Genomic DNA, 23496 nt, shown 5'->3' with positions numbered 1-23496 from the left:
TAACTTCAGCTCTCATCAGATCCAGTACAGATGAACGGATGGCTCGTTCCTCCTCTGTGTGCGTGAGTACACGGCTATTTTTACCTGCCCTTGCAAGGCCAAAGTGAAGAGAATAAAAGCCTGTCGATTTAGACCATACAAGCCACCCCCCATCAGACTAAAGTGCTTGTGAAAGGGGCTCTTTCAATGTCACTGTGGACGAGATGTGATTTATTCTCTCTCTCTCTCACACACACACACACACACACACACACACACACACACACACACACACACACACACACACACACACACACACACACACACACACACACACACACACACACACACACACACACACACACACACACACACACTCTAAAAACCTCTAAATCCTTTTCATTTCTCCCCAGTTCTTAAAGGGCACCTATTATGCAAAATTCACTTTTACATGGTGTTTGACCATAAATGTGTGTTGGCAGTGTGTGAGCAAAACCACCCTAGAATGAGAAAAATCCACCCAGTGGTTTTTTTACAATCTCAATAATTCATAAGCACTGTCTCAGAACGCCCTGTTCTAAGATTGCTCTCACTGTGACGTAGAATTGCGCTAAGCCCCACCCACGTGGTTTGATTGACAATCTGGTTTTGGCATAGACCCCGCCCTTGGTGATCTGTCAACCATCCTCCATTGTTTCAACGACAGCCGGTAATGTCTCCTAAGAAACATAAGTGTTCTGTTGTGGGATGTAATAATGAACATAGTAGTTTTCACTTACTTCCGACATCAGAGCCACTGAAAACGCAGTGGATGGATTTTATTTACGAAAGAAAGGCGCCACTCAAAATTCCAAAATACGTTTATGTTTGCGCGAATCATTTTTTGACTGACTGTTTTGAGAACGAGGGTCAATTCAAAGCAGGTCTTGCTTCAAAGTTAATCCTCAAGTGTGGATCGTTGCCTACTGTTTGCGATCCAACGTCACCTCCAGAAGAAGTAAGTGTATTTAATGTTTTTTGAGCAAATAGTCATTTCAGTCGATGTCAGCCAATTCAATAACAAATGCGTCTAAAGTTGTTGTCGTCGTCGTAGAATGTCTGTGTATATAATTTAAACCTTGTTTGTATAGTGTGTATCCACACGTATATATATATTTTTTAAAGATATTGTATTAAAAACTGTGTATGTTTACTTAGCAAACGTTATCACAGTATTTGTGTTTGTAGTTTCAAAAAATTGCGCGAACGTTATCACAGTGTGTGTGTGTGTGTGTGTGTGTTGCACATCCATAATTGCAAAGGGGACGCGATTAAAACTCTATAAGTACATAAATGTATCAAATAACCATTCAGAGACGTCCTGCTCCATTCTCAATTGTGTTTCTTCTGCCGGAGTCTCTTCATCATCTGGGTCTGATTCCGGTTCAAACATGTACGGCTGAATGCCATACAAAACAGCGGGTCTCTCACTCTCAGCCATTCTGCTTCTACCGACTGTTTATTGCCATAGGTATGCAAGTTACGCCCTCATCCAAAGGCAGGGCGGGGATATGCAGCTCATTTATATTTAAGGTGGTACACACCAAAACAGCTCTTTTTAAAACAGGCCCCAAAAATGACATTTTCAAATGGTTATAATAAATTAACTGTGGGGTATTTTGTGCTGAAACTTCACAAATACATTCTGGGGACACCCAAGACCAATATTACATCTTGTAAAAAGGGGCATAATAGGTGCCCTTTAAAGGTTAGAAACGAGACATCCATATCTTCACAAAGCAGAAAAAAACTCAGCCATTAAAGAAACTAAATGCCCAATTTCATTTCTAACCACTTTTTTACATTTTCAGAAGGAAATGCGAGTGATCTTGCCCACTCTGCACTGCATGGTTACCATGGTGTTGCTATGTGGTTGTTGCTAAGGTGCTCTGAGAGCTTGTTAGCATGTCACTATGTTGTATAAAAAACTATGGCAATTATGTCACTTGATGCCTAGTATAATAACAATTAGCTATATATTTATAAATCCTTGGGGTGAATTCATAATTGTAACTCGATAAAAATAATGAAATATAATTTAGTTCAATAAATCATTAAAATTGATTTGTTTTTGGAAACACTAAAAATACACTCGTAGAAAGACAAAATTGACATTCAATAAATTTTAACTTTAATTTTCAACATGTAACATTTCATTTTTGATCTTTTCCATTTATTTATTTATTCACAGTATTTATTTATTTATTGTCATGAAAATAGCTTTTGGTGATGGGGTAATGAATATTTATTTATTTATTCCCCCTCAATCAATATAGCCTTTGGTGATGGTGTAATGAATATTTATTTATTTTTTGTTTGTTTGTCATCAATATAACTTTTGGTGTTATGGCAATAAATATTTATGTATTGTTTGTAATGAATATAGCCTTTGGTGATTGGGTAATGAATCACTAATTTATTGATTTGTTTGTTTTCTGCTGTACAGCACTCTGGCTCAAGTTCTGTTGATTTTAAATGTGATTTATGACTGTATTGACAATGTCCGGTAACAAAAATCTGATAGCAGAAGAGTGGGGGCATCAGAGGTCAAAGGGGAAAAGTCAGAGCTGAGGAGTGAGGGCTGGGAAAAGAGACCGGTTCACTGTGAGAATGACTACGAATCTCATACAGTGACACGGCCCCGTCTCCCAGCGCTCCAATCAGAACACACCGACACAAAGCCCTGTTTCTACTGCCCAGAACTGAACAAGGTAGTGAGCGTGTGGAAGCTGCGTTTGTACCTGTCTGTTGCGGGGGCAGTGTCTGACTCTGGGGGGCGCTGTAGTGTACCGGCGTCACTGCTCTGTAGTGTTGACTTGAGTGCGAGTACTGACCCGGAGCACAGTAACACGCCGACACCTGCAGACACACACACACACACACACACACACACACGTCTGTGGTCATATCATGCAGGCAATGTACCATAAATGTCTGTTTATTCCTGCTGCACAAGTATAAATTAAATATATATATATATATATATATATATATATATAAAAAAATCTACATTTTAAATGTGATCTGCATTTATACACACATTTCAAAAACGTATATATATATATTTTTTTTTTTTTTTTTTTCTAAAGTCAAAAATAATAAGTTATAATGCACCATAAACATGCATTTATACCTGCTGCATGGGCTGCTGTATGTATCCGTGTGGCTGTAGGACGGGTTGATTGACGGGTGTGGGATGGGGGTAGGCGTGGCCACTCATTGGCTGTCCTGCTGATGGAAGCATGTAGCCGGTGGACGGATGGTTCTGGAGCACCAGGGATTGTGGGTAGAGGCCTGTGTGGGGGTCTGGAGCGTCACTTGAAGGCTGACGAACTAGATTCATCTGGCTGAACTGGGCATTTAAACTGTCCTGTTGCTGTTTTAATGCACAAACACACACACACACAAAAACATGTCAATTTTACTTTAAAAGACTGAAGCCCAGCATCAAGTGACTAACTACTAACTAAATAAAAATACATAATAATACACATTATTTTAAATAAGATTTTAAAAGTATTTGTGTGAGAAATACTATAGATAGTTTAAATTTATACATATTTAAAAACTTTATATACACACACACACAGTGCTCAGCGTAAATGAGTACACCCCCTTTGAAAAGTAACAATTTAAACAATATCTCAATGAACACAAAAACAATTTCCAAAATGTTGACAAGACCAATTTTTATATAACATCTGTTTAACTTATAACATGAAATTAAGGTTAATAATATAACTTGGAGAACAAAATTTTCAGTTTTACTCAAATTAGTGTGATGCAAAAATGAGTACACCCCACTGAAAGTCTCTGGAGCAAAGCTAAATTTTAGACTACAAATGTCTAATTTAACAAAAATTCAACCACAGGTGAGTCTAATTATTCATAAAGGCCTGTACACACCGGGACGAATATCGTGCGTGATTATCGCAGACGTTTAACGCCTCGCGACTAAAAGGGCGCCAATGTGAGAGTGCACATCGACGCGAAAAACACCAGACGTAAAAGCGTCATTTTTAAAAAAAAAACGCCTCAGGTTCATTTTTCTGGTTTGACGCACCGCATTAAAAACTGGCAGGCCAATGAGATTGGCACTTTTATTCATGTGCATGGAGCTGCAGAAGTTACAGTAAAATGCGACTTGGTGGAGCTCAAGCACAAAACGGTCTTACCTAGCACACACTGATACCAAGACGACGAAGAGAAAGTAAATAGATGAGGTAAGACCCCTACAAACTATCCCTGCATCTCAAACAGCTACCTAGCTTCCTAGGTCGTGCATCGTGGATCAGGGATTCGTGTGGCCGATTCCCTGATCAGTGCCCTGACTACTGAACTAGGGAGCTGATTGAGATGCACGCTATGAGTGCTCTGCCAGTTCTTGGCCACACCAATTATTTCTATATTTTTTACTGTTTTTATTTTCTTTTCTTTTAAATTCAAGAAATACAGTTGAGAATGTCTATTTCATAAATATGTTTATTTGCACTACCATTAAGCACAAGCGCCACATACTGTCAGGGAGTGAATTTGCATGTTCACTCTGCGCCAGTGAAAATCGCTTGGTGTGTACAGGCCTTTAGACAGGTGTCCAGCAGACAACTGACTATAAAAGGGTGTTAAAACCCCTTTCCATTTCATGCTGTCAGCAATGGCACCACATGGAAGAGAAACGTCACAAGACCTGAGAAAGAAAATAATTTCTTTACACCATAAAAATGAAGGCGACAAGAAGATCAGCAAAGCTTTACTTATCAGTCAGAATACTGTAGCAAAAGTGGTACAAAAATTTTAAAAAGATGGAACTACAACCATCTCACAGAGACGTCCAGGTCGTCCACAGAAGTTAACACCTCGACAGGAGTGTCTTCTGATGAGAAGGGTTGAAGAAAATCGGCATGCAAGTTCACTGCAGTTATCTAAAGTAGAAAGCCAAACTGAGGTGACTATTTCTCGTGACACAATACGGCGTACACTGCAGAGGAATGGCATGCATGGGTGCTGTCCACGAAAGAAGCCTTTCCTAAAGCCCAGGCACAAAAAAAGCCCACCTAAAGTTTGCCAGGGCCCATGCTGACAAAGATGAAGACTACTGGGACTCTATGCTCTGGAGTGATGAGACCAAGATAAATGTTTTTGGAACTGATGGCTTCAAAACTGAGTGCTGTCGCAAAGGTGAGGAATACAAAGAAAAATGCATGGTGCCTACAGTGAAACATGGTGGTGTCAGTGTCCTTATGTGGGGCTGCATGAGTGCTGCTGGTGTTGGGAGCTGCATTTCATTGATGGCATCATGAATTCAAAGATGTACTGCTCTATACTGAAAGAGAAGATGCTACCATCACTCCGAGCTCTTGGTCGTCGTGCACTTTTCCAACATGACAATGATCCTAAACACACATCTAAGGCCGCTGTTGGATTTCTGAAGAAGAACAGGGTGAAAGTGATTCAGTGGCTCCTGATCTGAACCCAATCGAACACCTATGGGGAATTCTGAAGAGTTGAGCATCACTCTCCATCCAGCATCCAGTCTCTAAAAGAGGTCATTCTTGAAGAATGGAAAAAGATAGATGTTGCAAAATGTCGCCAACTTGTTCATTCCATGCCTAGAAGACTTGGTGCGGTCATTAAAATCATGGAGGCCATACAAAGTACTAGATAGTTTTTGTTGTGGGGTGTACTCATTTTTGCATCACCCTAATTTGAGTAAAACTGAAAAATGTGTAATCTAAGTTATATTATTAACCTTACTTTCATGTTATAAGTTAAACAGATGTTAAAAGAAAAAAGTGACAACTATCACAGCTATGTAGGAGGAAATCATGAAAACCCTCTCATTTGAAACCCAAGAGTCTGTGTTCATTTGATTACGCAACAAAAGGAGAAATTTTTTAAAAAGTTGAAGTGGATCACATGCTGAAGGTGTCATGAGATAGGAGTCTATCAAAACTAAACCAGGGCATCACATTGAGGACTTTAAGTTTTAAAAACCAGCACAGATTAAAGTCCGGCCCCTCATCCACCAGGACCAGAGACCCTGCTTGGCATCACCACTGCCAGAAATCTTTTTATTAAAGTAGTAACAACATCTGGTGTCGTTAATTATTGATGTGGTCTGAATTTGTTAATGAGGGTGTTATATTTGGTAGAAACAGGTCATACAGTGAGATATATGACAGAAGTGACCCAATTCAGTCAATAGGCTCCGCTGGGTACATCAACTCACAAGGGTCTCGTTTTGAAACTTTGGAGATATTAATCAATAAAACTGACAGAACAGACATAAACCGAGAATAGAGTTTCTTTGGTATCCTGTGACACACTGAGATCAGAAACTGGATGTCAACAGAATATGGAAGTTAATAAACAACCCCGCCTCCCTTCAAAAAAAAAAAAAAAGAAAAAGAAAGAAAAAGAACAGGGAGAAAAGGGACAAAGTATTAAAGGGGCCATATTCTACACTTTTATAATAATATTTATTGGTATTGTATATTTCACTTAGCAAAATAACAAGAAAAAATTACTAGATTAATTATTATAATATATACAATAATATAATCTATATAAATCAATAATCTAAAAATAAAATAAATAAATAAAATTATAACATTTAAAATGTAAAAATAAATTAAAGAGTAAATAAATTAATGATTTAAAACTTTTTTATTCACAACTGTATATACGTATCATATATATAGAACTTTTATTTCAAATCTACAAAAGAACTTTTTCCATGCTCTCCAAGATATGGCCTCTTTAATAAATCGAGGGAAGAGAAAAGTGAAGTTTACAGAAGGACAGGTGCTATGATGGAGTGCTAGTGAAGGAAGAGAGAAGTACCACAGTGTATTGTTGAGTGAAAGCAGCAGGCAGGAGAGGAGGACAAGAAACCGCAGCAAACTGCACAGGCTGAGCAGACGACTGCAGAGACACGGAGAGAAAGAGAGAGAGAGAGGAAGAGAGGATGAACGACAGGATCAGAGGACAACGACAAAGAGGAAGAGAACAAAACAGCACTGAATGGAAAAGAAGGACAATGAATGAAAACGGACGTCACGTCATAGAGCAGTAACATAAAGCAAATATGACAACGTTCTGATTATTAAAAAATCATTAAACAATAAGAGATTACAAAACGCAATTTTGCTAGCACCTTAAGCGATGAATGTCCGCTATATCACTGATTAAAACTATACATTACCAAAACATAATACTATATTTAATTATATAATAACATTTCTTTGTTATGAACAATAACCAATACGATAAACTAACTTTCACATGTATAAAATGAAACAGAAAAAATAACTAAAAGAAGTGCAATAATGAGAATTATAATAAAAAATAAATTAATTATAAATCAGTAATAAAAATTAAGTAATGATTCATTTTGTCTGACATTTTTGAGGGATAGTGACATCTGATTGTTATTTTACAATTTATGGCCAATAACCAATATTTTAAATATTTCTTTGACTATATAAGTTAAATGTTATGGAAAAAATGTAATTAACACTTTATTAAATAATAAAAAATGAATTAAATATATTTAAAAAGAAATATATATAATAAGATTCATTAAACTAAATGATATCAGTTTAATTTTATTAAAATAAAACAACTAAATTCAATGAAAAATTATTTAAATACAAAAATATTATTAAAAAAAATAGAAAAATAAAACTAAATCTATAATATATAATATATATTTTTTCCTGACCTGTGCTAAAAGGTGATTGGCTGGCTGAGGTTGAGGGGGAGGAGGAAGAGGCGGAGGAGGAGGGGGCGGGAGAGACATGGGCTGCTGGCCCCGCCCCTGTTGTGATGTCATAGCGGGGTTGTAGACCACCGGGCTGCCATCAGGGTTAACAAAAGGCTGACCTGTATGAGACAAAAAACAAACAAATGCAATTAGAAAAACAAACATGCAACAAACTAGAGCAAAACAGCTAAATTCAAATTCTTACTTCATTCACTCAACAATGAATTAGCAAGAAGAGTTAGTATCGCGAATACGCAGCGTAACCTCCATCCCTTGAAGTAAATGTTGGTCAGGAGGTACCCACCTGTCTGTGGATTGAGCAGTACGCTGCCTGGTGGGATGGCGGTGGTGTCCAGAGGAACAATGTAGAAGCTAGCGTTAGTATTAATGTTACAGTTAGTAGTTGCGCTCTGAGAGGCCGGGGTGGGCGCGCTGCCCCCGATGGGCGCGGCCGGAAGAGGGGCCGTAGGGGCCACGGTGAAGCCCCGACCGGGTTGGGGTAGAACGGGGGCGGGTAACGGCAGCTGAGCAGGCCGAGAGAGCGACCCAGAAGAGGAACCTACGCTACTAGAAGAGTCTGAACCTGAAGGAGGGTGAAGAGCGAAAGAGTTTTTACTGGCATATACAAGGTGGGAGATGAGGTAATGAATGAAGAGGGGATGATGGGCGGGGCTAAAAACAGATATGAAGGAGGAAACAGAAGCATGCATGGTGGTCCAAATAAAAATCATGCCAAAAAAAAGATTCATCTAGTGATGGTTCCTACAGATATTCTTTTCAATAATCAGAATTTTTAAATGAATTCATTTTGTTTTATTATTAATCAATTTGATCAAATATTTTTATTAATAAATGGTTATTCATTACTACTACTACTACTACTACTACTACTACTACTACTACTACTACTGATAAAAATTTGATTAGAATAAAAATTAAATTAAAATAAATGTAAACAAAATATAAATCTGTCTGCACTTGTGTGACTTTTTGTTAGGAAGTGACTTTTTTGTTAGGAATTAAAATAAATAAAACTAAATTTACAAATGGGATTTCTTGCTAGTAGTGACTAATATTTAATAATAATAAAAATCTAATCTAATGAGTTTATACATAGATGAAACCACTGATGGTTAACAGCAATACAATTTGTGATCATTCGGAGGGCTGTTCATATGTAACTGGGCATGAGGAGCGATCCAGCGGTTGCTTAACGGAAGAGCTGCATCATTAAATATTAAAAGTGATAAATATATATTGGCGTCAAGTCCTTGAGCTTCTAAATGCCAGAGCATAAATAATCAATGAACCCCGAGAGCAGACGGCTCTGAATATGAATGTGTTCTCTTAGCTGTTCCTCGACGGACATGAAATGGGTGAAAAAAGAGGGCAGAGAGATTCTTTCCACCACACACACGCAAAACATTCACACTCTCAATGCACGGCTGCTTAAAGCGTGAACACGAAATGATGAAACAAAAAAAATGGTCTTCAAAAGAACCAAACACTGAGCATAGGAAAGCAGGACTGGGATAGTGAAAGTGAAAATACACGTGGTCAGTTCATGTTTACTATTTGAACAAGACAAACTAGATAAGATCTCAAAAGCTACAATAAAAAATGTCTTTAAAAATTGTATTTTAGGGTTTATTACAGTAAATTTCCAAAACTTTGTTGAATTTGGAAGTTGGAAACTCTTTACTGACTGGCACTATTTGACCGCTGTGATGTCAAATAATAATAATAATAATAATAATAAAAAGATAAAAAATACTAAATGATTTCTGTTTGATATGCCATTGTGTTTATATTTATGTATGTATACATAAATGGTATGAATTATATGTAGCGATTAAGTATAAAGTACAATACTGAGCAGGCCTTATGAGCATTGCCATAGAAACAAAGCATTTGTTTGATGAAGTCAATCGATTGGAGCAGAATCTCATGTCTCCTAATTACAGTAATTCTGACATAAACTGTAGTCTGTGAAAATTATATTGACTTAATTTAAAAACCAAAGACATCTAGGGATGCACGATTTATCAGAGACCATAGTCAATCTGCATATTTTAATTTTTGTATAATTTGTCATTTTCTGACTAGGCTGATGTTAAAAGCGGATTATAGCAGACATTATTATTAGTTTTTTACTCAAATTAAACTAATTATAACAAATTTAATTTTCTCTTTTTCTGTGCCAGGTTACTTGTTATCCCTGTTTTCAGCTATAAAATGTAGCTTTAAACTTGTAAATGCCTGAATTTAAATGTACATATGACACTTTAACGTGAACACTTCATTTTAAAATCAACACGAAATGGCGCTCACAATCTATTTTAATTATATAATGTGACATGTTCCGAGTATAACAATATTTAGTGCAAAAAATAAATAAATAAATAAATTATTGACTTGATTTTATCCATCAAGAATCACATTGGTCGGTGAAAAGCATTTTAATATAACAGGAAGTGGAAGGGTTAAAAATAAGGCCTTGATGATGTCAGCGAAAATGGGAAGTCAGTTCAAAGACAGTAACAATTATTACATTTTGATAAAAATATAAAGGGGAGGGGCTTAAAAATAAGGCCTTGATGATGTCAGAGGAAACGGAAAGTCGTTTCAGAGGCAGAAACTATGATATTTTGATGAAACGTTAAAGGGGAGTGGCCTAAGATAAGGCCTTGATGATGTCAGCGAAAATGGGCAGTCAGTTCAAAGACAGTAACGATTATTACATTTTGATAAAAATATAAAGGGGAGGGGCTTAAAAATAAGGCCTTGATGATGTCAGAGGAAACGGAAAGTCGTTTCAGAGGCAGAAACTATGATATTTTGATGAAACGTTAAAGGGGAGTGGCCTAAGATAAGGCCCTGATGATGTCAGCGGAAAGTCGTTTCAGAGGCAGAAATGATTATTACATTTTGATAAAAATATGAAGGGGAGGGGCTTAAAAATAAGGCCTTGATGATGTCAGAGGAAACGGAAAGTCGTTTCAGGGGCAGAAACTATGATATTTTGATGAAACGTTAAAGGGGAGTGGCCTGAGATAAGGCCCTGATGATGTCAGCGGAAAGTCGTTTCAGAGGCAGAAACGATTATTACATTTTGATAAAAATATAAAGGGGAGCGGCTTAAAAATAAGGCCTTGATGATGTCAGAGGAAACGGAAAGTCGTTTCAGGGGCAGAAACTATGATATTTTGATGAAACGTTAAAGGGGAGTGGCCTGAGATAAGGCCCTGATGATGTCAGCGGAAAGTCGTTTCAGAGGCAGAAACGATTATTACATTTTGATAAAAATATGAAGGGGAGGGGCTTAAAAATAAGGCCTTGATGATGTCAGAGGAAACGGAAAGTTGTTTCAGGGGCAGAAACTATGATATTTTGATGAAACGTTAAAGGGGAGTGGCCTAAGATAAGGCCCTGATGATGTCAGCGGAAAGTCGTTTCAGAGGCAGAAACGATTATTACATTTTGATAAAAATATGAAGGGGAGGGGCTTAAAAATAAGGCCTTGATGATGTCAGAGGAAACGGAAAGTCGTTTCAGGGGCAGAAACTATGATATTTTGATGAAACGTTAAAGGGGAGTGGCCTGAGATAAGGCCCTGATGATGTCAGCGGAAAGTCGTTTCAGAGGCAGAAATGATTATTACATTTTGATAAAAATATAAAGGGGAGCGGCTTAAAAATAAGGCCTTGATGATGTCAGAGGAAACGGAAAGTCGTTTCAGAGGCAGAAACTATGATATTTTGATGAAACGTTAAAGGGGAGTGGCCTAAGATAAGGCCCTGATGATGTCAGCGGAAAGTCGTTTCAGAGGCAGAAACGATTATTACATTTTGATAAAAATATAAAGGGGAGCGGCTTAAAAATAAGGCCTTGATGATGTCAGAGGAAACGGAAAGTCGTTTCAGAGGCAGAAACTATGATATTTTGATGAAACGTTAAAGGGGAGTGGCCTAAGATAAGGCCCTGATGATGTCAGCGGAAAGTCGTTTCAGAGGCAGAAACGATTATTACATTTTGATAAAAATATGAAGGGGAGGGGCTTAAAAATAAGGCCTTGATGATGTCAGAGGAAACGCAAAGTCGTTTCAGAGGCAGAAACTTATTTTGATGAAACATTATTATGATATTTTATACTATGATATCTTGATGGAAAGTTAATGAAGACAAAGTTTTTGTCTTTGGAATAAATTGATTAATCGTTCCCAAATGACTAAGAAAGTAAATAGGCTTTGTTTTGATTTCATGTTGACGCAAAGCAGTGCACAAAACAGCCAAAATCTTCTATATCGTGCATCCCTACAGAAGTCTACTGCCAAATCCCCTGTTAGACAGCTAGGTGAATGAGGGTGCGTTATTTACTGGTTTTAGACAGTTTCCCCATGCTCTTGCTGCTGGCCGTACTGTCTCCTCGTATCAGCAGGCTGATGCCACTGAAGCTGTTGGCTTTAGTCATAGCGGGCTTCAGGTTTCTATGGGAGCTGTCTGAATCTGTGCTGCTCCAGGGCCGAGGATCCGAATACTTCAGCTCGTTCTCTGAGCTGCTCTGACGACTGTTGCCCGAGCGCCCATCTCTCAATCTATAAAAACAAAAAAACAACAACTCATGGATTAAAGCCCGGTGATAAATAAACATGGTGACCGTTTACTCAAAAGAGCAAATCTTTGTCTCATAAATGGTACGTAATTAAGCTAAAAAACCTTAAAAAACCTCTACCTGAAAATTTGTCGTCTTTGCTGAGTGTTAATGAAAGTCATGTCCTCTTGAATTCTAGAGAGAATTTAAGCATTACAATTATGATGTATATATACATACACAAGACAACAGACAAACAAGAAAGCAACAAAGAAGCTCCAATATACAACTCAATAGTAATTGTAATATATTTACCTTTTATCAAACGGGAAATGTTCTTGTCCCTGCAGATAAATATAGACACACATTAAAAAAAACAAAACATATAAATATATAGGTAACACTTTACAAAAATGTCTATTAGTATAGTATAAATGATAACAATGTGAATTAAAATGCTAGTTTTGTAACAGTTTTTTTCTAGCTTTATCTAAACTAAATAAAAAATTCTAATGAAGTAGAGCAAACCAAATTTCTAACATTTATATTGCAGTTAAAGTACAAAACATTAATTGTGCCCAAATAAACTATTATATTATAAATGATAGGCATTTCTAAACACAAAGTTGTGGTTTATACTAAGTAACAAATAACACTACTAATAAATAACAATACTAAATAATAGGTTTATGTTAAGATGTGTTGTATCTTGATAAGGAGACACACGTCTTGGGCAAAGATCCTGTCTCTGGCACGCTGATATTCCTCCTCTCGTTCCTCTATTGATTTACTCCGTCTGTCATCCTTAAGACGCATCCGCAGCTAAAACACACACATACACCAACACTTTATCTTCATGACTGCTGTATCATGCAAGTTGTTGTATTTATTTGTTGGTTGTTGGATTATTTCAATGAAATGATTTAAATGCATTTCTTTGTAAGTAATATATTTAAGTTAGTATATATTTCTAACCCTGCCATCATCCTGGTCCAAGCTGGAGTTATCTCTCTTTAAGATGTACCGCTTTTGGAAATCATCTGTTTTATCATCTTTAATGTGTTCAGAAAACTTCTGATCTGGTCTGTGAGAGGAAAAAAAAAAAAAAAGTTACATTAAAACTTTCATTGTTTTAACAACTGAGGCTAGTAACCATTAAATCCACACGTACATTCTAGTATTGCTGGTTTTGTTGATAATTACTGATTTCCCAGTCTGATCGACATTATGGTCCAGCCCAAAATACGCCGCCACCCTGTGAAGGAGCATCCTGTGGTATGATGTCATCGGGGGGAACTTCCTCTTCTGACTTCTGTGGGAAACAAAAAAACAAACTACAAATATGTACCTCATAAATAAGCTCATTTAAGGGTAATATCATAACCAACTTACATATTATAATACATAATATTTTATATTGATGTGATTAAATAACTTGGCTGATATCTCAGTGATTTAAAAGCTGATACATGAATACAATCTTATTATTACATTGCACAAATTAAATGAATTTTACAATTCTCAAACTTTTTTAAATGTACAGAAAATGTACATGAACCATTTCAATCTCAAAATGGCCAAATATTAAAATATATTAATTTTTGATAATCTATATAAAATATTCATGTCAGTATAAACTGTTCTTCAGTTTTTTGGCTCAACTTACTCAATGTTACTAATGAAGTCCAGAATATCTTGCTCGAGTTTCAGCAGCATCATTCTGTCCCTGTAAGAACAGCGTTCATTAGCATTTATCACAGCTCATCAACCTGATGAGAATCCAACACACAAGTGGCAGAATATTCAAATGTGTGCCTACAAGCTCTGCTTCAATCCATATTAACAACCAAGAAGAGATGCAAGACTTGTGCAAAAAAGGATTTTTCTAATACATTTTAATAATAGAAATATTAAGAGTGTTACTTCATCCAAAAATGAAAATTCTGTCATCAAGTACTCACCCTCATTTTGTTCCATCAGAACACAAATAAATATATTTTTAATAAAATCTGAGAGATTTATGTCATTGAAAGCCTATTCACCCAATTCTGATGCTTCAAAACATTCATAAAGAGATCGTAAAATAAATTCATATGAATCAAGCAGTTAAATCCAAGTCTTCTGAAGAAAAACGATTGCTTTATATGATGAACAGATTTAATTTAGGCTTTTTTTCCACGTAAACAACGTCAGAGTTTTGGGTGAACAGACTTTTAATGGAGGGACAGAAAAAAAATATCCTCATTTTTTTCCAATAGTCTACTTTAGACATTCTACTAACAATAAGTAACTTTGCAACGAAAAAAATTGATTCACATATTAATTGAGATTCTATCTTCTACTGATTTGCATCGATTCAAATTTCAAAAAATCAATTTTCCAAAATGTTACACTTCTTTAACTTCGCATTACTACTTATTAAAGTTATTGACACGTCAGAGTGTTATTAATGACAATAAGCCGAGAAAAATGTGGTGCTTTTTCTCGGCTTATTGTCAACAGATGCCACCTCTCAGATGCATGCAATCCCGAATTCAGTTCTCTTTCACAGCTTATTGTGCTTGTATTGTCAGATACACACAAAATTATGTCAAAATTCACATCATGTGGACAATTCACATAAACACAGTCTGCTATGTTCTACGCGAATTTGAACAGTTAGGAGAAAATTGGATGTGTAACAGTATATTAGATCCGTGCATCAGGAACAGCAGCCTGATAAACTGTTGCTGTCTGTTTCAATAATGTTAATAATAATAAAAAAAATGCTTTTTACTGAATCACTTTTGTATCTTTAATATGAATCAATTTATATTTACTTTATACAGTGAAGACTATACAGGTGTTTTATTTTTACATTTGATTATTCAATTTCTGTAGTATTTCTTACTACATGTTAAATAAACCTAAACTACTGTACCTGAAAAACCTTGTTTAATTAATTTGCATACATTTTTTCTTTTGTATTTGTGCTTCTGTTTCTATTTTAAATATCAAAAATAAAATAAAATGGCCTGCCTTGTTTTATTACAGAAGACTGCCAGTCATGTGTGTAATGACTGCAATCAGCTTAAATGGCATTTGTTTTATAATATTGGCTTAACTAAAATTGGAAGAAAAACTAATTTCAAGGTTCGCATTTAATTCAGTGGGATTTTTTTCTTCAAGACCAATTAAACTTGTCTACTGGAGTCAAATAGGAAACGTAACAAAAACAGTGTCAAATCTATGGTTATATTGAACCGAAATTTGATTCAAAAGCGAGAATTCATTTTTAATCGAATCGAAAAAACGATTTGAATCGATACACGAGGTACCAAAAGATTCCCACCCCTAGATAAGTCAACTATTAGTAATGGCAACTACATGTCAACTAAATATAAGTAAAATTGCAACTACATGTAAGCTAAAAATAAGCACATTTGCAACTACATGTCAACTAACTATAAGCAACTTTGCAAATACAAGTCAACTAACTCTCACTACAGTATTAGTAGACTTAGTTTAGTAGAATAAGTTGACGCAAACTTACTTGCAGACAGTCAGTAGAGTGTCTGTTGGGGGAGCATCAAAATTAAATGTTAGCAGACAGTCTACTAATACTCTAATGACTGGTAGTTGCAAAGTTACTTATAGTCAGTAGAATGTCTAAAGTAGACTCCTGAAATAAAGTGTTACAGTGACCTACTCTAGGAATAAAAAGCACATTTTAAAAAAAGAGCTCAATGAATGGACAGGAAGTAGCAGTAGCGTTCAGACGAGGGTGCGCTAATGAGACGGCGGGGGGATTTTCACACACCGGGGGTTGTTCTTCAGCGTGTTGACCAGAAACTCATGGAGGTCTATTCCCGTGGAGTCTGTGTATTCCTGACTGGGATCTGAGAGAGAGATGGAGAGAGATTCATCACACACATTCTGTTGCATCCATCTGGCCTGTGAGAAAACACCTCCTCTGCCAAAAAAACAAAGGCACACACACATACACATACACACACACACACACACCTCTTGAGAGTGTCTTTTTGGACAGTCGGTCTGTTTTCTCTGGCTTTTCTGAGATTTTCTCACTGTCCTCAATTTTGATGGACGTTTCGTCTTTTTCAAAAGACTGACTGAACTCGATATGAATCTTTTCCTGTAAAAACAAATCAAAAAAAGATTTAGAAATAAGATATTAACAATCGCGAAACGTTTTATTATTCATTTTTATACAATATATTTGATATAAACAAATTAACGTTCAAATTTCCCAAGTTTCTTAAAAACTCCCAAAAACAAACATTTTTGATGATTAGAAGAAAAACACCATCTCCTTTTTGTCATTATGAAGTGAGGAGGGTAATTTAAAGTTAATTATGATCTCTTTCCCTTAGCTGCAGCTAATCACAGGAGTTTGATTAAAATACTTTGCGGAGAGAATTAGCAAAAGACTTGTAATCGTCTCAGGTAATAAAGACTTGCCTTATCTCACATAGCAATCACAATAAAGAACAAAAAATTCAACATAAACCCTAAACTATAATAGCACCAAAAAAAAAGGATTAGTAACTGATCACAATTCTGGCCATAAATAAAATAAAGAATAAAAATAGCAATAAATAAAAAAGCTAAATGTCACACAATAATATATACCAATAATATATAGTAAATTTATGAACGATTTACACAGAATTTCATTTTGCTCATAAAAGATGCTCATTGTTCATTCTATTACGTTATTGTAAACTGCATTAAATTGACCCTATAACAGTTAAAAACTTTCAATAGTGATAGTACAAGCAGTTTATGTTCATTATGGTAAATATATTCCATTCAAGTGCACAGCTTTTGGGTTTAGAGGGTATTTTGGGCTGTTCTACTGCACATGAATTTATATTTCATGAATGGGATTTACAAACTCCCCTGAGGAGAACCACGAAGGATTGTGGAGGTTATGAGATCATTCTGCCCTTCTGTGAGCTTTGGACTCGATCCCACCATGATCCTTCACTCTGATACTAAAACTCGCTTCATTTCAAACAGAGAGCGAGAGAAAGAGCCAGCCAAATGAACAGCAGTGGCTTTAAAGAGATAGTTCACCCTAAAATTACGATTCTTTCATCATTTATTCACCCTTTTGTGATCCCAAACCTTTCTTCCGTGGAGCAGAAAAGGAGACGTTTAGCTGAATGTTCATGCTGCTCTTTTCCATATAATGAAAGTGAATGGGAAACAGGGCTGTTAAGCTCTAACACTGACAAAAAAAAAAGCTATCGTATAATTTCAGAAGACTTGGAATATTGAGCATGAGTCATATGTACTATGTTTATGGTTATTTTAAGCTAATTCTCAAAGCTTAAAGGGTAAGTTCACCCAAAAATTTATTTTCTGTCATTAATTACTCACCCTCATGCCATCCCAAACCCGTAAGACCTTCGTTCATCTTTGGAACACAAATTAAGAACCACACATAGGCAGTAACAGCAGGCAGAGCTTCCGTGCTTACGCCAGAACGCCGGCTCAGTATTGGCCGATGCTGTACATGTGAGCACCACGATGCATGCGAGTGATGCTGACACAGGAGCCGGCCAATACTGAGCCGGCGTTCTGGCGTAGATCATGGAAGCGCTGCACTGCGTTTACTACGTCAACTGCGCAGGAGACTGACAGGGGAGAGAAGAAATTGTTGAATAAAGTCATTATTTTTGTTTTTCTTTTTGCGCACAAAAAGTATTCTTGTCGCTTCATAATATTAAGGTTGAACCACTGAAGTCTTCTATGTCTTTACTACTTTTCTGGACCTCAAAATGTGCAATGACATTGGTTCAGAAAATGTAAGTAATGTGAGTAATTAATAACAGAAATTTAATTTGAACTCTTTGTCACCATTTACTTCTATTTTACAGGAAAAGGGCAGTTTGACAGAGATTTTGTACATAGTAAATAATAACAGCTTTCATTTTTGGGTCCTTTTATGTTCGTTATGAATCGTTAGGCACTCTCTAGCTTTCATTCTCTAGCTTTTCTCTTCACTGTCCTCCAAAGAAGAAAGAAAGGCCTGAATTAACTGTCGAGCACCCTGAATGAGGACAAAAATGTCACGCTACACGAGGGACGGCGAGAGAGAAGACGAATGGACAGATCGTGAATGAGCAGGTTGTGGGGGGGTACAAGGTACAGAGAGATGAGAAAGGTCTATGAATAGAGACCCTCTTTCCTCAGGGAGGAAGTCTCGTTCACTTGTTCAAGGACGTAAACTTGATTAAGGACATTTATTCGTCTTTCAGACGGTTCATCCACAAAGACCTTGAGTTCTTTTCTTCCTCACCTGCTCTTGCACTGCATGACTTCTGATTAAAAAAAAGAAGAAACACAGCCGATTGTCTCGTTTTTATAACAAAAAACGTCTTTAAAAATCAAGGTTGTCAAATGACATCAACATTGTCTGTTTCTTGTATTCATCGTATTCTTTGAAATATTATATAGTCAAGTATTGACATACTTTATAAAAAATAACTGAAAACTAAAACGCAAGTCAACAATGAGTATGATCTGCACGTGCAATGTATTTTGTTTACATCACAAATGTTACATCAATAATAATTAAAAAAAATTAACAATACTGTATAAATATGATGAATATATATATATATATATATATATATACAAATCTTTATATAGAATTTAAATATTTTATTATTTCAAGTGTTATAAATAAATAGATAATAGACATAAATGTTATATAAAAATGATGAAAATATATAAATGAATATAATCTACATGAAGGCTATAAATTCTGTATAGATTTATTTAGTGTTGTACATACATGTAAAAAATATAATGTATAAAAATGAAGAATGAATGTAATATATTAAGACTAATATATAATTTCAAGAGTAAATAGTAAATTAAGATATTTTTAAAATTCATGTTGACAAGTATTAATGTAACATTGTGAAAAAAGCAATTGTGATATATCCATATGCGATTGAATTACACAACCCTTTTTACAAAATACCTATTTTAGCAGATCATCATCAATAACCTCCCTAAGAAATAACCAAACGTGCAAAGAAAGTTACAGCCTCGTATACAAAGAGCTGATGGTGTTGACCGCCTGCAGCGAGCTCTGGGCTTTCTAATAGCGGCTCTGAGCTGCACACTAACCTAATAAATAGAACAAAAATGGGGTTTGGATAAGAACAGGCAATTATAGCAATCCACTGAGCTAGGCAGCTGAGACAGGAAAATTGTATTTGGTATAGATGATGGATGAAAGCAATCCTGTGCTGGGGACCGCGCACACGCGCACCTTTAATAAACGCACAGCTCTATTAAACGTGCACACGCGCAATCGACTCACGTAAGAGTCTTTATAACTAAGAGCAGCGCTGATGTTTTGACAGCGTTATTGATGTGGGATGCACTGAAGCAGGGACAACGGTTAATCGATTTGATCGTAGTCTGTGTGCTTTGCTACGAAGCCCTTAAGGGGAATGATGATGGAAAAAATATAAGATGAGAGAAAAAAAATTATATTTCAATGCATTTGCCTTTTATCACAATTGTATTGCGATCCCCAGAGAAACTTTGCGTTGTCTCACAAAACTATTTCGTTTCCCAAGAAACTTTGCATTGTTTTGCTAAACTATTGTGTTCTCCTGAGAAAAATTGCATTCTCTAGCAAAACTATTGCATTCCCCAAGAAACTTTGCATTGTTTCGCAAAACTAGTGCGTTTCCCTGAGAAAATTTGCGGTCTCGCAAAACTATTGCATTCCCCAAGAAACTTTGCTTTGTGTCGCAAAACTACTGCGTTCTCCTCAGAAAATTTGTGTTCTCTTGCAAAAATATTGCGTTCCCCTGAGAAACTGTTCCCGCACAAAACATTAGTGTTCTCTCACAAAGGTACTGCGTTCCCCTGAAAATTTGCAGAACTATTATGTTCCCCAGAGAAAATGTGCATTCTTTCGCAAAACTATTGTGTTCCCGAGAAACTTTGCATTCTCTCGCAAAACTATTGCGTACCTAAAGAAACTTTGCATTGTTTCACAAAACTATTGCATTCCCCTGAGAAAATTAGCGTTCTCTTGCAAAACTATTGTGTGCCCTGAGAAAATGTGCATTGTTTCGCAAAACTACTGTTTTCCTGAAAAAATCTGCATTGTCTCACAAAACTATTGCGTTCCCCAATAATTTTTTGAGTTGTTTCACAAAACTATTGCGTTCCCCAAGAAAATTTGCGTTCTCTTGCAAAACTTTTGTGCTCTGAGAAACTTTGTGTTGTTTTGCAAAACTATTACGTTCCCTAAGAAACTTTGCGTTTTTTTGCAAAATTATTGCGTTCCCCAAGAAAATTTGCGTTCTCTTGCAAAACTATTGTTCCCTGAGAAAATTTGTGTTGTTTTGCAAAACTATTACGTTCCCTAAGAAACTTTGCGTTTTTTTGCAAAACTATTGCGTTCCAAGAAAATTTGTGTTCTCTTGCAAAACTATTGTGTTCCCTGAGAAACTTTGCGTTTTTTTGCAAATCTATTGCGTTCCCGAGAAAATTGGCTTTCTCTTGCAAAACTTTTGTGTGCCCTGAGAAACTTTGCATTCTCTTGCAAAACTATTACGTTCCCTAAGAAACTTTGCGTTTTTTTGCAAAACTATTGTGTTCCCTGAGAAAATTTGCGTTCTCTTGCAAAACTAATATGCTCCCTAAGAAACTTTGCATTGTTTCACAAACTATTGCGTTCCCCAAGAAACTTTGCGTTGTTTCGCAAAACTATTGCATTCCCCAAGAAACTGTGTTGTTTCGCAAAACTATTGCGTTCCCCAATAATTTTTGAGTCGTTTCACAAAACTATTCCGTTCCCCAAGAAAATTTGCGTTCTCTTGCAAAACTTTTGTGTGCTCTGAGAAAATTTGTGTTGTTTTGCAAAACTATTACGTTCCCTAAGAAACTTTGCGTTTTTTTGCAAAACTATTGCGTTCCCCAAGAAAATTTGTGTTCTCTTGCAAAACTATTGTGTTCCCTGAGAAAATCTGTGTTGTTTTGCAAAACTATTACGTTCCCTAAGAAACTTTGTGTTGTTTCGCAAAACTATTGCGTTCCCCAAGAAACTTTGTTCCCACACAAAACATTAGCATCCTCTCACAAATGTATTCCCCTGAACATCATTCTCTCACAAGATTTTTGCATTTTCTTGCAAAACTATTATGTTCCCCAGAGAAAATTTCCATTCTTTCGCAAAACTATTGCATTCCCCAAGAAAAACTGCACTCTCGCAAAACATTTGCACTCTCGCAAAAACTTTTGCATTCCCCCAAGGAACTTTGCATTTGATCGCAAAAGCACTGAAATACAGTTTGACCTCCCAACTCATATTATTTCCATCACAAAAGTTTTGCGGGGCAAATACAAAGTTGCTCAGGGGAACGCAAAGCTTCTCTGGAGAACGCAAAAGGTTAGCAAGAAAAACGCAAAAGCATCCAAATAATTTTTCCGAAACAATCTCATTTCGAAAATCTCATTTCTTTTTACCATCACAGCCCTAAGGGGCTTCATACTTTGCATGCAATTTTAAAAAGTATGTGAATTAAGTAAACTAGGTCACATGTCCTAAAAGTTAAAGGAGTATGCTATTCCGAACACACACACACACACACACACACACACACACACGTTTACCTGTTCATGTGGCAGTTCTCGAAGCGGAGGGGGAGACGGTTCCTCACACACCGCCAAGCTGCGAACTAACTTTAACTTGCCGTTGGACTGGAGGAGAGTAACCATGGTTACCAAAACGTCTGGCACTCATTCGGAGCAAAAAAACGCATGACTAAAAATATACAAGCACCATTTTGCAACATCTCAGGAGACTTTTCAGAGCTCTGGGAGGGGTTTGCGTTAATTAGAGACATGTTTATTAAAACGAACCCTTATATAAACATCTAAAACCCCTGAAAGTCTGAAAATCTCGAATGTACAAAACCACAAAAAACTAAATACAAATACTTGGACAGTTTTTTTTATATGTAAATCATTATTCTCAGAAATAATAAACACAACAGATGATTTCTTGCAGGCAATGTCAAAACAACCAAGAAGAACACAGTTTTAATGAACAAACTCAACGTAATTACAAAAACAGATCGGCTGTTCAAAATGCAGTGATAAACCGGCATCAACAGCAGAGCAGAATTCGGCACTAGGTGGGAAAATCTCCAGAGGAGGCGCTTTGGTCTTACAAACCCCCGGCATTTCGGTTCATGCTGCAAAACTGCTAAATGCAGCATCCCCCCTAAGCACATTTATTATTCTTTACCGAGTCGAGCAGGGGCTTTTATTCCCACAATGCACTGCCGAACTCTCTCTCTCTTTTTCTCGCAAGGCACACGGAGTGCAGGCAAACAAAACAACCAACAAATCAATCAAAAAAAAAAACAACAACAACTCATGCTGTGATCATACCGTACCTTGGACCGTTTAATACTCTGTGCTGATTGGCCGAGCTGTTGTTAATAAGAAAAAAAGGGAGGAAATTTGGATCATGTTATGAAATAGTTAAAATACACAATGTTTTTTCATAACGTATGAAATGCTTAAAAATGTCTTATATATTTTAATATATATATTAACTATAATGCATTCATTTAAATAAGAAATGTAATTATTTTTCAGACTTTAGAGGTCAGAAGATACAATTTTGTAGGTTTTTGAACCTTAATTTTAACCGAACTGCCATTGCAACCATATAAAAACCTTAAGTATCAGAAGTTAAATGTACCTAAAAGCAATAACTGTTAAAGATAAAGTGTCATTTTTTTCTTCTTTGTCACCCCTCTTTTTTTTTTATATATTCAGCATGGATGCATTAAATTGATCAAAAATAATAGTAAAGACACTTATAATGTTACAAAAGATTTCTACTTTTTTCAAAATATATTAAATAATTCAATGTATCGCCCAGTCCTGGAAATTTATGGCAAATCCGGAAGGTCACAAAGTTGAGTTGTGCATGTTATTGCAGGTAATATATCGTTAAAGAAGTGTGTGCACCAGTGAAGCAGCTAATTGTACAGGAAAGGAGAGAGAAATGAACAATGAGAGAGGAATAGAGCTGAGATCAGCATGTGTTTCAATGCACCTGGCCGCT

General features: G+C 36.2%; 1 protein-coding gene across 8 annotated transcripts in view; it reads right to left on the bottom strand.

Moving 5' to 3' along the window:
• Positions 1-23496, bottom strand: part of LOC125253926 (R3H domain-containing protein 1) — a 49008-nt gene that overhangs the window by 6372 nt on the left and 19140 nt on the right. For 3 of the 8 annotated variants that reach the window (XM_048168184.1, XM_048168236.1, XM_048168189.1), the window contains exons 4-19: positions 22817-22852; positions 22029-22115; positions 16380-16509; positions 16174-16252; positions 14041-14100; positions 13546-13686; positions 13350-13458; positions 13101-13196; positions 12690-12718; positions 12516-12569; positions 12161-12378; positions 8088-8366; positions 7742-7902; positions 6862-6942; positions 3152-3394; positions 2760-2877 (exon numbers count right to left, since the gene is read on the bottom strand). In XM_048168184.1, the coding sequence (XP_048024141.1) occupies positions 2760-2877; positions 3152-3394; positions 6862-6942; positions 7742-7902; positions 8088-8366; positions 12161-12378; positions 12516-12569; positions 12690-12718; positions 13101-13196; positions 13350-13458; positions 13546-13686; positions 14041-14100; positions 16174-16252; positions 16380-16509; positions 22029-22115; positions 22817-22852 (1921 nt within the window). The remainder of the gene's footprint in view (positions 1-2759; positions 2878-3151; positions 3395-6861; positions 6943-7741; positions 7903-8087; positions 8367-12160; positions 12379-12515; positions 12570-12689; positions 12719-13100; positions 13197-13349; positions 13459-13545; positions 13687-14040; positions 14101-16173; positions 16253-16379; positions 16510-22028; positions 22116-22816; positions 22853-23496) is intronic. The other 5 variants (XM_048168202.1, XM_048168219.1, XM_048168195.1 and 2 more) reach the window with 5 other exon arrangements.

The sequence above is a fragment of the Megalobrama amblycephala genome, linkage group LG2, assembly GCF_018812025.1.
Source record: "Megalobrama amblycephala isolate DHTTF-2021 linkage group LG2, ASM1881202v1, whole genome shotgun sequence".
Lineage (NCBI taxonomy): Eukaryota > Metazoa > Chordata > Actinopteri > Cypriniformes > Xenocyprididae > Megalobrama > Megalobrama amblycephala.
Note: the sequence above shows the minus strand (reverse complement) of the source record. Positions and strands in the feature narration are given on the sequence as shown.